The following is a 16,068-nucleotide window of genomic DNA, read 5'->3' as shown; positions in this document are numbered from 1 at the left end:
ACAGTTTTCCCATTCTAGACCACAAGTAATAAAATCATTTCTCTTTCTTACCCAGAAATTGTTCTGATCATCCAAACAGTTTCCCATTCTAGGGTTCAATGAATTGGGTTCGGAATCAGCCATGGCCGATCCGAGTTGGTTGATTTAAGGACATTTTGCCAATTCTAGGTCAGTTATGGCCAAAATTTGCCAATTTGTATTGGAATTGAGCCAGAATCGGCGGCACAGATTCTAGTGCCAATTCTGATGCCGATGTATAGGAATTGATCCCGGAATCAGCGGACAGATTCGGGTGCCGAATCCGATCTGTTGAACCGTTGAAAGAGTTGCAATGGTTTCTGAGAACTTTTATGGAAGAGAGCTGAAGCCCCAAGTCGTAATTCACATCTTGTTGCTGGTAACAGGTCGAAAGAAATTGGTAAAACAGTTCTCCTTTGTCCCATTTAAATAATTTCTTATGATTATTTCTTCTCCCATCGCCCATCAGGCCATCACCTCCTTCCTAAGTCCCGAGTCCTAATTCATGTTCCTTTCTTTGCAAAATCAGGATTTTGTATTATTGATGATAATTATTGGCTTACAGTTGAGGATTGGTACCTGACTTTTTTAGGTTTCCTAGCCTTTTTGCATTACTTTTATAATTATTGAGTTGTTTCCTAATAGATTGTATTACTTACATTATTGCATTCAAGGATTATGCAACCATTCATAGAACTGTTTCCTTTCAAATGCTCACAGGGCTGGATCTGGGTTTAGGAGAATGATTTAGAAAGATTGTGTACTACGATACCTGTTTTGGAAACTTCAAGACAGCCAGGTACCCATATCTGACACTTCATGCTTCCAATGAAAACATATTTATTGGAAAATCAAATTATGGTCATAAAATATTTTTTGAATTTCTTGTCATTTGTCTCTCTTTTTTATTCTTTTCCCTTGTTTACATGACAAGCATATTTAGGTATTCTTGAATAATGAAAGGAAGCAGCAATAATGGATGGAAAATATACGATTAACTATGCTACCATTACTTCTGTTTTTTTTTTTTTTTGGGGGGGGGGGTGGGTGTTGGGGTTGGGGGGGGGGATTGGGTGTCAGTATCTTCAAAACTAAATTGGACATTGTTTTCTAAATTTTGTAGTGCACAACACCTTCAAAAAAACTAAATTGAAAGTTGTTTTCCAAATTTTGTATTGCACTTCAGTAAAATAAATTTTGTTATTTCATTCCTATACAGTTTTCTATTGCTTCCAAGACAATTCTGAAAAAGAATTTTCAGTTGGAACAAATTCTGCCTGAGTTTTAAAATGCCATACCCAAGTGGTACTATTACCGGACCTCTACAATTTAGATTGTTAGTGGTGTTTAGCTATCACTCATCAAATTATGATCCAAATATAATTTCTATCCTGGGTAGTCCTTGGATCCTTTTCCAGCCATTAACAGCTAATACCACCAACATTTAGGCTTTCTAAATCATTCTTCTTGACCATAGTGCACATGACATGTATTATTTAGGATCACATATTTTTCTTTCTTCTGTCACTGCACCACTCAATATGTGGCATGTGGAGCCTTACTTTACAGTGGGGATTTTTCTTAAGGTTATTCACGTGCACATGCATGTCTTACTTTAGCTTGCATATTGGCATTACTTGTAGACTTAGCATATCTCTAATTCTGTTCATTTCCCGCTTTTGTTCCCTTTAACTGCAGTCAAAATCTCCCCATTGTTTTAGTTTATAGATTGATTGAAGAAAAAGAAATGGCTGACAAACCAAGCCGAGGTTTAGTGTTGTATGGTGATGGGTTGGCACATCTGATTTCTCCTTCACATACCAATCTCCATTCTCTTGCAGCTCGAGGTGTATGCGGGTTCTTGTCCCTCCCACATTCCCCTCATGCAGGTTGGTACACATTATCCAACCTTCTCCCCTTTCTCCCTTTCTTCTGTAAGTTATAAATTTGTTCCATAGTTGTCAAGGCGCCTTGGTTGCCTTAGTCGCTTAGGCGGGCGTCTTGGTCGTCCAACACCTTGGGTCGCCTAGACGCTGTGACAACTACGATTTGTTCTATTACAGTCGTTGATCCAATCAAGAAAACTGGATTCTGTTATTGTGATTGTTTGATTTTCTTTTTAATATCCTTTACGGTTTTACTCATACGAAGCCATGTGGAAGGCCTGGAAGGGTGTGGGTTGGGGTCTGCGGAACAATGTCAAAACTGTGCTACCTGAGAATCTAGGCAATGATGTTTTGGGGGGTGGGGGAAGAACTGTAATAACCCATGTGATTTTTCATTGACAATCTTCAGGGAATTTTAAGTCAGCCTTTAGTCTCCAGTTTTCAATGAATCAAGATGGGGCCAAATGGACTTCATTTAAAGGGAAGTCTCTAGCTCTCACTCGCCTATTACTCTCATTACTCGGGAAACAGCTGAAAAAGGTGTCCGATCCGAATTGCCAAATTGAGAGCTGTAATAACCCATGTGATATTTCATTGACTTACAACCTTCAGGGAATTTTTAAGTTATATTGATCACCTGATGTGCTCAAAATCCTCTGATACTAATGTAGAGCTGGATCACGAAGGACCTAGCCCCAGGCAGAATATTCTTGAACAAGGTTTAATGCTGGTTTGGTCTTCAAAACTGGGCATTGATGAACTTGTAGCATATATTCCTTAATCGATTGCTGAACTTGTAGCAGATCACACAATGAAATCGATTAAAATAGAAACAAAGAAGAAAATTGAAATAGAGACGAAGGATAGGATTGGATCGAGTATCCTACTCTCTCCCAGGTCTCTCACCCACTCACAGGTACAGGCATCTCACCCTTCCCCACTGCATCTCACAGCATAGCAAGGTTTAACCAATACTCTTTTTTTTTCCTCAAACTCGACTTGTCTTGTTATCAGCCTATTCCTTTATTTATAAATCCAACCGATTCCATCCGAGGTTCTTCTAGAAATATCTCAAAACAAAAATCCAATTAAAATAAAACTCCTATTCCTAATCTAGAGAATAACTAAAATAATAAACTTCTAAAACCCCACACAAGGCAGCAACCTTTTTGGATTCAAAGTACTCCACACAAGCTGTCATGGCCCACCAAATCTGAGTAGATACCTCCTCTTTAGGAAATTATCCTAAATTATCTCTAACTCTAATTACATCAAATAACTGAATAATATCCTAATTAGAAACAAAGACTAATCTATCTAACAGCCTTCCACGCAATAGCATTGGTCTTTAATAATATCTGGCCATGGGGCCCACACATTGTGATCATTATCTCTTCTTTAACTGTTGATCGATATCCTCCCAAATAGGCGAGCTAGATAGCTAATCCTTGGACAGAATTCAACTGCAACTGTGCAGCACTCGATTATGGAAATATCTCCTTGAAATCAGCAAATCGATAGCTATATTCCCCCCCCCCCCCCCCAAATAAGGCTGGCCGATAGCTATCCTTGGGCAGAATATAGGCTGGGAATTGGAATTAAATAATCCCAAATAGGGGCCAGGTATGGACCTGGTTTGAAACCCAATTGATGTACCAATTCTGCATCAGATACTCACCTTCAAAACATGATGCCACGGCTGAAGCACATATGCGCATGATGACTACTATGAGTCGATTCAGCAACTCTAGATTCTCCATGGATTAGAAAAATATTGATCACTGATTACACAAATTGAGAAAATCCATTGTTTCAGTCATGGTCAGGGTAATGCTACTTTGGGTGATAAGCTACACATTGATAAGTTATTAGGAGTTATTTGTGTTGCTCATGTATAGTGTGGATGCAACTTGTGATTGACATTTTCTTACAAAGTGAAGAGCATGTGTCCCTTAGTGCACCACTTTTACGTAGTTCATCTGCTACTACATTACCAAAATGAGGTCATCTTGAGGTCAATATGGTCTTGGTGGAGATGAAGGCCTTAATTATCTTTACAAAATGTGAAAGGCTCCATGCAGCTCTACCATTAAATGAAATCTGACCAATTACAGCAGTGGAATGGTCAATGGTCTGAATATGCAGTGAAGAAGAAACATCAAGCTTGGATCACAGTGATCTATGCTCCATGTTAACTGACTCTGATGCAGAATTTGGGCAATGCTAGAAGAGGAAAGAGAAGAAGAAAGACCAGAATAGCCTTCGGTTCCTGTTTGGAACCAGTTTTCTTGTTCTTTTCTGGCCCTGCAGCTTCAGTCTTGGTTTCCCCTGAAACCTCCAATTGTGGGGCATGTTTTGCTGTCTTATTTTTAGTTGTTATTAGTTAGGCTGGACTAGGTATCTATAACTCCAGTCCCTATTTAAGTTTGTTTCCTTTGTTTAGTCTAAGTCCGGTTAGGACACTCCTCCACAGCTTGGTTGATTGGAGTGGGTTTCACTCTCTATTCTATTTTCCTTTGTTGAGTCCGAGTCTACATTATGTAAACAGCTAAGCCCTACCCCACGATTTAATGAATGAAGAAGAAGCTTTGCTGCTACTTGGTCCATGGATTTCAGCTGTCTCTTCTGAAGTCAAGAGGTTTTACTCAGTGGATTGCTGTGGATTCCGCAGCTTAACCTGTTATATTCCAGGAAAAGTTTTAGGTGGATTCCTGAACTGAATCTTCTATCAAGTTTGCTGGAAAATTCTTAACTTCTAGTTTGTGTTTTATTTCGACTTCAATTACAACATAGATCTTTGATAAAATTGTGCTAACATCTGTTTGATTCCCCCTTGAATCTGAGATCAGTTTCTGCTTTAATGGTTCTGTTACTAATTCGATTTCAAGTTTCCTGTTTCAAGTACAACTCTTCAAAATCTCAGTTTTCTGGTTTGATATTCTCAATTTGATTTCTTTTATTGATTCTGGCTTCAATTCGTTGCATCATAGATAATTAAACCCTTAAATTGATTCTGTTTAAACCTGTCAAATAATTTCATCAATTCTCCAGGTTTCAGATTTCCTACTTGCAGTAGGATTCTACATATACTGAGATCTGACCATTAGATTTAAACATACTTTGCAGAATTAATCCTTCTGTTAAACAGGCCACCCAACCAGAGTTTCAAAAATTATTTCATCCTATTGAGTTTTCTCTAATCTGGTTTGGTTCCTATCCTTGAGATTCTGGATTTATCGGAGGTTTTCTATTCCTAATTCTGTAGGTGATTCGGTAACCTAATTAGACTCTGTTGAACCAATGGACCATAAGACTCAAATCATATCCTCCTCGGGATGCTGAAATATGTCAGCAATATCTGTGGTACTTGGGTTGTGAAGTGGACTTGACAATCTCAGTCCAGTTGTAGATGATAGAACAGAAGGGTGTTCTTGGAATGTGTCAATCTTGATAGTCCAGCAAGTTTCTCTTGATCTCATGCAACTATGAATATCCTTTTATTTTGTTCCTCTAAGATACTTCAGGCTCTCTCCAGTAATATGTCTCCATAGAGCTTGCCTCAGCCCAAATGGAATAGAGTAGCTAGTTTGAACTCAAGATGAAGCCGACATCACTAGGAGACTTGGAGGAGGCTTAGAAAATGAAGCCAGATCATTGTTTGCATAATCATGGAAGATGTGGAGGTGATTAGCTGACTTCCAATCTGCCATGGGGGATTTAAGACTTAAATTTAACTTAAGCTGGGAAATCTGTCAGTTGTGCTGCTGCATTTATGGCAGCAGAAAAGAAGAACTTAGATGACAGCTATCCTTTTAAAGAGAGTATCCAGAGATACTACCTTTACAGTCTTTCGGCAAATAATAACCTCAAGGCAATGATGAATGAAATGGTTCATTCTATTTCCACATCTCTCATTTAATTTGTGAACCCAATATATCAATTCAAGCCAAGAGGAGATACTGAGATGCACTTGGTGCATAATCTCTGGATACTATCAAATAGGGGTTTATGAGAGAATGTTTGACCATGGGTTTCAAATTTGTCATTTAGATCTGATTAAGTTCTTCTTTTTGTAGGACTTAATAGTTTTTTTTTCTTTTTCTTTGGATAGATTAGTAGGACTTAATAGTTGCGACTGTTTTTCTTGCCAGCTCACATATTTCAACATCATATTTCTAAGTATGGGAAGAACTACTTTGAAGCATTTCTTTTTACTCTTTCTGAATAATTTATTTATAGATGCTATTGCTAATCAATTTGTCAACATCTATGATATCTCATTTGCATTTAAGTAGCTGTTGATGCTCTCCAAACCTAGGTTGCAGCAGGGTGAGCAATATCTGGGTTCAACATAAAAATGTGATGCTTGAGAACCAAACAGAGCATGCATTATCTAGTTTCCAGGATGGTACAGGAATAAATATTATCTTGTGACTTGTCGGAAACTTTTCAGATTCACGTGAATTTGTAATGCAGAAACTGAGGATGAGAGAGTGGTTAGAGAGTTGGCTCAACTACTGGATTCCCATGATGCTTATATCAGCAATGTAAGTTTTAGAACTTATTGGTGTCCTAAAGCATGGACTTAGTAAACCTGTTAGCTGATGTACTTCACTTTCCAGAATGGAGAGCATGCTCCTACTGTTGAATGTCAGCAAACATCCTTGCTGCCAACTATATCAGAGAGGTAAAATAACTTTGGTCTCTGTGTACTTGATACTGACATGGACTGTATAATCAACTTATTTCTGTATTACACTTCAGGTTTATGGGGCTAAGAACTGCTCTTTTGGCAACCAATGCAAGCGTGAAGCGTTTTGGAAGAAAACTTGGCTTCACTGTGTTCCAATTTGATGAGTTGACTAACTACCTCAATGAATCCCCCCAGGATGTTATAATCTCTGAGATATTTAAGTTGTTGGGTTTCCAAGAGGGAAGGATACTAGAAACAAGTCAATTTGATTTAGTGTTATTGCATGTTGGGCATGGTGAGAAGGAAAATGAGCTGGAGTGGGTCAATAATTTGGTTGGTGGGATTATTCAAACAGCACAACCTGGATCAGAAGTTGGCTCTCGTCTTCACGTTTCTATCATCATGAGCTATGGGGCTGTGTCTAATGATGAGGATCCTAATTTATCGATGTTGATCTCACAAAAGGGGATAAATTCTAATCTTTCATTGCTTATCCCTCGTCAAAGTTACACCATGAAAGGAGGAAACTTACTGAATAACATTAGGTGAGTGCGATGTAAAACTAACCATTTCTTCTTGTTGTTGCAACATATACCAAAAATCATCGAATTTTTTTGCTGCAGGCACCATTGTCCAATGTTAATTGCACAATGGCAGGAGGCTGTAACTCGGAAGGATATGGTGGAGACATTTTCATTCAAGGAATTTAAGGAGGTAGTAACTGATCTTATTTTTCAAACTAATATGACCATATTACTTGAGTCATGAGTATTGCTTTCATAATGTAGTGATTATAAGCTTATACATTCATACTCATTTCTCAATTACTAGGCTGTCATGGAAGGAAAGGACATTACTGCAAGTTGTCTAATCTGTTGAGAGTTTTGTGTGCATGTTCATACACATTTTTCAATTGCTAGGCTGTCATGGAAGGAAGTGTGTGTGTCTGTCATGGAAGGAAGTGTGTGTGTCTTTCTGGAAATGCACATGCTTGTAAATTCAAAGAAATAAAATCACGTACATATCTTTAGCTAAGGCTAACACTAAATGTGGAAGCATTAAGTGGCTTTATATTTATTAATAACTTGTTTAAAATGTATTAAGATTTACTAGTTTATTGAATCTATATGATGAAATTATGTGGCTTTTAGATATCATCTACCTGTTACTTGTTGGTACCAAAATGATATCTAATTCTTTCATTCTCTTTTCTTTAGGTGAAATTAGTGAAAATAGAGGTGTCCCAGGCCCATTTATAGAAGCATAGGAAGATCAAATGAATAGTATGATCAGATGTATAGATCATGCAGTAATGCTATCTCCACAAATAATTTTCCTCCTCCTGTAAAGCTCTACATTGATCCAGTACCTTCCTTGCTAATCACTGCAGGCTTTTATCTGGTTTTCGGCCTGAAGAATTTGAAGTATTCTCTCAATTGAATTGACCTTCTGTTATGATCATAAATAAATGGGTAATTTGTGTTGGGTTAGTTTGGTAGGGGTAATTAGCATATTAGGGGTAGATGGGTAATTTCATTAGATAGGGCTTTATATAGTGTAAAGGGATCAGTGTAAAGGTATTAAGAAATATATCAAATGTCTCTTTCCTGTCTATCATCTTCTTCTTCAATCCCCCATCCTAGGAGGCTGCCCCCTCAAAGTGGCATTAATCCCTTCCATTGCAGCCATTCCTCATAGCAGGTCGATACTTGTTCGTATCAATGGTGCTTTCATTGAGAGACTCGGCAACCCCCATGGCCGACGGACTCCACCTCTACCCATCTTCCACTTCTGCTTCACCACCTCAATCCATCGTGCAGGAGGCAATCTCCAACCTCCTCCGCAGCTTCGATCCCATTCCTTCACCATCGGAAAAAGCACTACGCAACCAGCCCCTGAACTCCCTTCAATCCACCACGTCTGAGTTGTTTCGGTTACTTGATTCGATAGAGAGTCGACTAGATCAATTTCTCAGCCTTCGCTCCCAATCTTCCCCATCAGATCCACGTTGTACCACCAACAACGACAACCTCTCAAATCTGCAACCAGATTCCCCCATCAGAGAAGACGATGGAACAGACCTGGTTCAAGCATCTCTCGCTGGAGAAGAACCTTCAGTTGCTGAACTTGTTCGGTCGGAGATCGTGGACACAGAGATCGGTGCAACAGATCCACAAGTTTCAGATCTGGTTCAGACCTTCCTTGTCGAAGACAAGACTACCGTTGCAAAACAGGATCAAACGTCCTTTGCCGGAGAAGGTTCTTCGTTCGAAAAATCCGACAATCTCAGAGGCACGGTTGCAGACCAGGTTCAGATGTCCTCTGCCCTTGACTCTCCGTTGCCATTTGAAGCTCCAGCAACCACCGATTCCATATCCGTAACCACCATCGTGACTGATCCCTTCGACATCGTTACCATCGCCATCGATTCTGGTTTTCTGCTCAAATGGAGAGCCGAGTTCGGATCGAACATTGGTGCCTCCTCTGTTCTTCCATTCTGTTTTTCTACTGACCGTGTGAACCAATTGCCTCATCTGATTTCTCCGACCGATTGCCCTTTTTTCTCTGTCGCGATCGATGTTCTTGAAGAAGTTCAATGGCCGCCACCGGAACCACCACCGACCACTCTAGTCGTGTTCCAGTTGGCATTGCGGAAGTTTGATTTGGGATCGGCTCTTCAGCCTGTGACGGTAAGTGGACTAATACTGAACCCGATCTTCCTCATTGGCGTCCAGAGAAACGAATGGGAGCAAGGAAAAATGGATTCACCATTGCACTATTCCGTCACGCTTGCTCTGCGGCGTGGCACCACCCAAAATGAGAAATCTCTTGCAGGTTTCTTGGGATTTTTGCTCGTTCCGCCGCGGCCACCACCGGAGCCACCACCACTTTTGGGCTTCTACCTGAACTCCATCGGGTTCTGGGCGATGCAGTCGTGTCTTCCCGAGAGAAGAAGCCCTCGAAGCCCTCCACCAGAAATTGGGTCCTCGATGGGGATTCTGATGAAACCAAGGGATTTGGTTTGGACTTCGATCCCCCAACTGCTCCATTACCTCAGCCGGACTCACCTTCGCCGATACCGTGGATCGAGTTCAATCGCATTTCAAGCCAGGGTCGATGATTCGATTCGTCCCCACCAAACCAGAAGAAAGCAACGGATGTCTCACAGTACGATTCCGGCACCGGAGAAACAGATAAGACGTATCAGTGCGGGAGACACAGGAGTTCGTGGGAGGTTTCAGAGAGAAGCTAAGGTTGGGCCGAGTTGCAACATTGATGGGGAGAGGGGAGCTGCCGTTCTCGACTCCATCGTTCTGGCCATCAACGATTGCAAGAGAAAAGTAAGGGAGAGAAAAGAAAAGAAGAGAAGAGAAGGAGAGAGAAAAGTACAAGAGAGAAAGGTAAGAGAGAGACAAGCAAGGGAGAGAAAATGTGGTGGTATTTCCATTGAATGCAAAGTCTTTGACACGATGCATGAGCAGCATGTGACAACTTGGAATGCCATGATGGATGAATATGGAACATATGGACTTGGGAAAGCTGCTGTTGAGCTGTTCCAGGTGATGTGTAGGGGGGTTAACAAGCCCAACGATGTGACCTTTCTATGTGCGTTTTCAGGTTGCAGCCATGCTGGCTTGGTGGAAGATGGGGGTCAATACTTCACCATTATGAAGAGTGATTATGGTATAGAGCCTGTGATGGATCACTACGGAGCCATGGTGGACTTTCTTGGACATGCTGGCAAGCTTGATGAAGTTTGGGATTTCATCCAACAGATGCCTATTGAACTAGGAATTAGCTTGTTAAGGGCCATGTTGGGTGCTTGCAGGATTCACCAAAATGCTGAGTGGGGAGAGAAGGCGGCAGAAAGACTATTTGATCTAGGCCCAAAAAAAGGTAGCTGGAAGCCTCGGCCCCCACCAAAACCACCACCACCACTCAGCTGGTCCTGTGGGGTTGTCTTGCCAGTTTTGGTCGATTGGTTGTGGGAGTTGCTCGAGCATGGAGAGCTCTTGTGTGCAGTGGATGAACGGTTAAGGGCTAAGGGTGGGCTTAATGCTGATTTGGTAGAGCAAGTGCTTCATTTGGGCTTGCTTTGTGCTTATCCTGATCCACAAGCCCGGTCCACTATGAGACAAGCAGTGAAAGTGTTGGAGGGAAAGGAAGAGATGAATCTTGACCTTAATTCTCTTGAGATGGACCAAAGAAAAGGACAGCCAGTTAGAGTACGTTTAGTGTTCGATTGTGGGAAGCTATGCTTGCGGTGTTGTATGCAGAAAGTTATACTTGCGGCGTTGTATGTAGCTGAACCTTGAGGACAAGGTTCTCTGAAGGGGTTGGCAATGTTATGATCATAAATAAATGGGTAATTTGTGTTGGGTTAGTTTGGTAGGGGTAATTAGCATATTAGGGGTAGATGGGTAATTTCATTAGATAGGGCTTTATATAGTGTAAAGGGATCAGTGTAAAGGTATTAAGAAATATATCAAATCTCTCTTTCCTGCCTATCATCTTCTTCTTCAATCCCCCATTCTAGGAGGCTGCCCCCTCGAAGTGGCATTTATCCCTTCCATTACAGCCATTCCTCATAGCAGGTCAATACTTGTTCGTATCACCTTCTATGTCCCCCCACCCACCCATCCCCCCCCCCCCATCCCCCCAAAAAAAAAATAAATAAATAAAAAAACCCACCCTGCCAAATTACATTTTGGTGGTCAAACGAGTATAGTTTGTAGGTTCTAAACCCAAGTCCGTGGTATCAACACTCTCAATACAGTAGCTACAGTAGAAAATAAGCTAGCTGGACTTGTGCGAAATATGTTTGGGAAAAAACTTGGGTACTGCCAATGCATGGTGCTACCCAATCACTTTGTGGCATTTGGAATAATATTGAATCCCTTCCAGGCACCCTTTGTTTACTGGTTTGTTGGATGACTGGTCTTCTGGAGTTGTACATCGACTCCATACCACCAAAAAAGTGGGTCAGTGTCAAAGTCTTCGCCATATATTTATGGTTGTATCATTGGTGCGGATGAAGAAGTGAATCCTGAATTTTGAGTTGCACAATTTGTGAAATAAATTGAATACATGGTGTCACTGAACTTCAAATTTTAACGTGTGCTCTTTTTCTTTTTCCTTTATACAGCATGGTGCAAACCTTGCTATGCCGGCAGACCGCTTTTTGCATGAGGTAGCTTTTAAGCTGTGGAAGGCCCCTAAATATGGAGCATGAGTGTGTTTTCCTTTTCCTTGGTAGGAAATTTGTTCTAAGTAAACTGGATGAGGAAGGAGCTTTTTGGTCTATCAGATATGTTTCCATCACTTATCATCAGAAGATTTGTATCACTGAATCATGTTTTTGAAATCAAATTGATTCTTATGCTCCAGTTTCGATCCTCTATTTGCATTCCTTGTGTAGATGTAATCATGATTAATTCTTGAATGTGCTTACCAGGAGTACCTCAACCCATACAAATAATTTACGGTATATACATAATTCCATTGTTTTGGACTCTTGTTGAGATGGCTGGAGAGTGTTGTGGATTGAGGGAAGGAGTTCATGTTCCCCATTAAGAAATGGTTTTGAGGATGAGATTTGGGTCAAGAGATGAAACTGAGAACAAGATTTTACTCTTGAAGTGACACGAACCCGGTTCCATCAATAACATAATATTGCCTGTTTTGGTAGGTGGGCCCCACAGTTTTAAAACATGTCATCCTAAGTAATGGAGGTCATATCATATATCTGCATTCCATGGCACATTCTTAGGCGATGTAGGATTTCCCGTGGTTCTACAATTCTATTTTGGTTTTTTTGGTAAACTGGTTCTACAATTCTTGGCTCTTCTTAGTAAATGGTGATAGATTTTTATCACCTGCGGTTCCCCTGCCCGGTACGGTTCCCTAGTGCCTCTAATAAAAGGGGGGTGGATCCCACTTAGGCAGTGTGTTCGGTCAGAGGGTAGAATGGTCATTTCAGCCCCCTTATGAGAGGAACCGCACAACCGTGCCGGTCAGTGAACCTCAGGGGATAAAGGTCCGTGAAGAGATGGTTAAGATTCTTTGTTTCTCCAAATTTGAAAATGTTGACACAGAAATTTGTGCTGTAAATAATTCCCCTCGGAGGTATTTAGTTCGTAACCCTAAAGATCATGCTGTGTAAATTCTTTTAGAAAGTTCACAGGAGAGGAGAACGTGCGGCCGTGCCAGGGAATTTCTTGCTTTTGGTGAAAGAATAAGCATTCTGTGTTTAAACTGAAGAAGCAAGCCAAAAGAGTCTCCTGTAGGGGTTATAATCTTTAGAGCCTTCCAAACAAAAAGGGTGATTTGTATTTGGGTTTTAAGTTTTAACTTTCCTAAATACGATCTACCTCAACAATTGAATTATTACAATGAAATGAGTTAGCTATAAGAAAGCTGCAGTGGATTTTTGGGGGAGAATTTCCCTGATTTTGACGGAGGAATAAACCAATGATCTTTGTGATCATGGTCACTCAAGAGGATTTTAATGACCTGAGAGATAATATAAAAAGGGTGTACCGAGTGTACGAGGCTAAAGAGAGTTATAACGAATGCATCCTTACCCTTGCTTTCACAAAGAAGCTGTTCTAGATTCAAATCCGTGATCACTTGGTCACAATGGAGCAACCTTATCGTTGCACCAAGGTTCCACCCTCTACCTCAGTGACAATATGAGGAGGGCATAAATTCTTCATGAGTTCGAAAGCCACTTAGCAAGTATACCAAAACCCTTAAGAGAAGGCATCCAATGATCTGACCAAGTGTTTACTCAAAACGGGTTGAATCTTCCTTGTTCCGTTTCAAATCAGATGGTTGAGATACCTATTTTGGTTCCATTCCGGTTCGACCAATTGGTTTGAAAACTCAAAGTATTTAATTAAGTATAGAATGGTATTTTGCCATCTGGCCAGCACGTTCTAATTTGACCTGTTCCTATTGGGTGGGGAGGTGGTGGAGCAATCCTTTTTATCTTTCGGTAGTTGGTTAGTTGGGCATCTCATGTGTTAGGTGAGGATTAAGGAATTTAAGATTCCAGCTTAGAACTTTATAGACTCACTTTTTTTAGGATTAAGGAATTTAAGATACCAACTTAGAACTTTAGACTCCCTTTTTTAGATTAATCCTTACTCAAATGTTCTGTCAACTTTCTCCTTTTAATAGAAAGAGAAAAAAGAGAATCATCAAAGAAGAAAAAGGGAATATGTATTTTGCTGAATCATCAATCATGTATGTGGTTAGACACTGAAACAATATAAGAGGTTGGAAAGATATTCTGTTACACTCTTTAGCAGAACCTACATCCATCCTTTCATTCCCTAGTCTGTCTTAAAATTATATGGATTATGTTAGAGAGAGAGAGAGAGAGAGAGAGAGAGAGAGATTTTCTTCATTCTTTACTGTTTCGATCTTAATATTTTTCTATGAGCTCCTAAAAATTTAAATTAAGAGGGAGGATTCTTTGACCAAGCGGCATAGAGCAGTGCACCAATGAAGCGTGACAAAACAACATTGTACGTACATGGGAGTGCAACAAGGTCATTGTCATTTTATGTGAAGAGAAAAATAGATAACGCAGAGGTGCTAGTATATCCTATCCTAGTGGCTCAGAGAGCTTTTTCCTATGCAATCCAGATTTCGACTTGGGTTGTCTGTAGAAATGAAAACCATGCCACAAACATTTAATAATAGGGGAAGTGTTTTCTGTGAGGGAGCATGGCTCCTATGCATGCGCGTAGGCCAATGGGAGCGTGCGTGGAAGCATCAGGCGGCCAATCATTTTCCCCTTTTATGGGGGGTGCTGTCATTTTTACCCCCCTCTGTGTTTGGGTGTGGGCGGTACGCTCATGGTTTGAGGTATCGGTATCAGATCGCATGATACGACCGATATCGCACGGTTTTGAAGGTGACCGATACCCATACCTGGTCGATACCGTATCGGTAGAATGGTATGGACAGGGATAAAATAGTCAAGAAAACCCATTTTTTAAGAAAACCCAAGTGTAAACTTGTCTGATACAGCCGATCCATGTCTATATCGTATCGGTATCATATCGGTTTTGAAAATGACCGATACTCAATCCGATATCGTGCACTAAAACCATGGGTATACTCTCCCATAGGAAGCATTTTTTTATATTAATAAAAAGGGAGAACACTAGCTAGGCACGTGTGGTGTGCTACCGTTGCACCCAGACACAGGGGCGGGCAAAATAACCGCCACACCCCCATGAAAAGGAGGAATTTTTGAGGGACGTGATGATCATTTGGCTCACCCCTTGTGAAATGGTTTTGTATGGCCCCTACATCAAACATAGGAGTATGCTAAACTACCGTCTCACCCCTTGTGAAATTGAAAATTTCATCCATGTCTCGTGTGGTCAGGGGAGCAGGCGGCTATCTCTTGCCCAATAATAAATACTAAAGACATTTAATTAAAAAACAAAAAACCCCAAGACAAAGGTAGTAGGGGTCCTTAAAGTCCTCTCCGCTGACTTTACTTGTCGACGAGAATCCCGGCCAGTGTCTTTCTCAATGTTCGTGACATTTTAATTAGGGATATTTTAAGTGTAACAACAATACATAGTTAGATCATTAAATTATAATCATGAGACGTGTGTCTCAAATAACACAAAAGCATTGATTGTATGAGACTTCTTTTATTAAGTCTATATTACAATATCTGCTCCATAAAGATTAAAAAAAAAAACAGAAATCCATGCTATACTATAAATCTATAATAAGGGCAATTATATTCCTGTATGGTTATAGACTTAATTAGCGTAACCAATTGTAATTACATAGAGTAAAACCCAATTAATTATAGTTAGTTTTGTGTAATTTTTACATAACCAACTATTAATTTGAAACTGCTACTAAACATTAATTTATTTGTTATTTAACAAATGAATAATATTTTATGATGTAGTAATTAATCAATAATCAATAGGGTGAAAAATCCAAATTGATAACGGCATCATCATGCATACATGTAGCATTGGAGTTCTCTATAATGCGACATGGCGTATAGCATATCATCCGATGGCCCATAGTGTTTAGGCACGTAACCCAACACATCAAATAAAATTAAACCAATCATGATCATCCATTTGGGTTGGCGAGTGCAGGGATAGCTCTTGATAAGAAAGGCCGCCTACTATGTCAGTCCACCCAGGTGGCTAGTGCCTCATTGGCCACTGACCCTTGACCCTATCTCACTACCCACTAGGGACAGACTCATAGACCCATGAAAGGGCCAGGATAACAGACCCACAAAGGGTCAGGAGGGATCCACGAAGGACCAATACTTATTTCAGAAAAGAAATGACTTGTTGCAGATGATAGGAGAAAAAGAGTCTCGAGACCAACATATCCAAGGTACCACAACGACCAGTGGTCCCAACCATCACTCCAAGACCGGTGCCTTTTGTTGTATCACGATATCGTGTAGTA

The 16,068-nt window shown here is 40.4% G+C and overlaps 2 protein-coding genes across 2 annotated transcripts in view; both read left to right on the top strand.

Annotated features, from left to right (window-relative positions):
* The first annotated feature begins 667 nt into the window (after nucleotides 1-667).
* LOC122657718 lies at nucleotides 668-11,994 on the top strand. Its single transcript, XM_043852516.1, has 7 exons — nucleotides 668-817; nucleotides 1,717-1,907; nucleotides 6,381-6,451; nucleotides 6,527-6,591; nucleotides 6,669-7,142; nucleotides 7,221-7,311; nucleotides 11,744-11,994. The coding sequence occupies exons 2-7, from the start codon at nucleotides 1,766-1,768 to the stop codon at nucleotides 11,828-11,830; spliced, it is 930 nt and encodes a 309-aa protein (XP_043708451.1). The 5' UTR covers nucleotides 668-817; nucleotides 1,717-1,765; the 3' UTR covers nucleotides 11,831-11,994.
* The window catches only part of LOC122657717, a 22,120-nt gene continuing 15,889 nt past the window's right edge, over nucleotides 9,838-16,068 (top strand). The window contains exon 1 of the mRNA XM_043852515.1: nucleotides 9,838-9,851. The gene's annotated coding sequence lies outside the window, so the exon portion shown is untranslated. The remainder of the gene's footprint in view (nucleotides 9,852-16,068) is intronic.

The sequence above is a fragment of the Telopea speciosissima genome, chromosome 4 (genome assembly GCF_018873765.1).
Source record: "Telopea speciosissima isolate NSW1024214 ecotype Mountain lineage chromosome 4, Tspe_v1, whole genome shotgun sequence".
Taxonomy (NCBI): Eukaryota; Viridiplantae; Streptophyta; class Magnoliopsida; order Proteales; family Proteaceae; genus Telopea; species Telopea speciosissima.
Note: the sequence above shows the minus strand (reverse complement) of the source record. Positions and strands in the feature narration are given on the sequence as shown.

Bases quoted from the DNA above. Each gene is read 5' to 3' on its own strand.
- LOC122657718 (XM_043852516.1), top strand. From the start codon at position 1,766: ATGGCTGACAAACCAAGCCGAGGTTTAGTGTTGTATGGTGATGGGTTG. The intron at 6,452-6,526 runs GTAAGTTTTAGA...TTCACTTTCCAG, and splicing joins ATGATGCTTATATCAGCAAT to AATGGAGAGCATGCTCCTAC. The intron at 6,592-6,668 runs GTAAAATAACTT...ATTACACTTCAG, and splicing joins CTGCCAACTATATCAGAGAG to GTTTATGGGGCTAAGAACTG.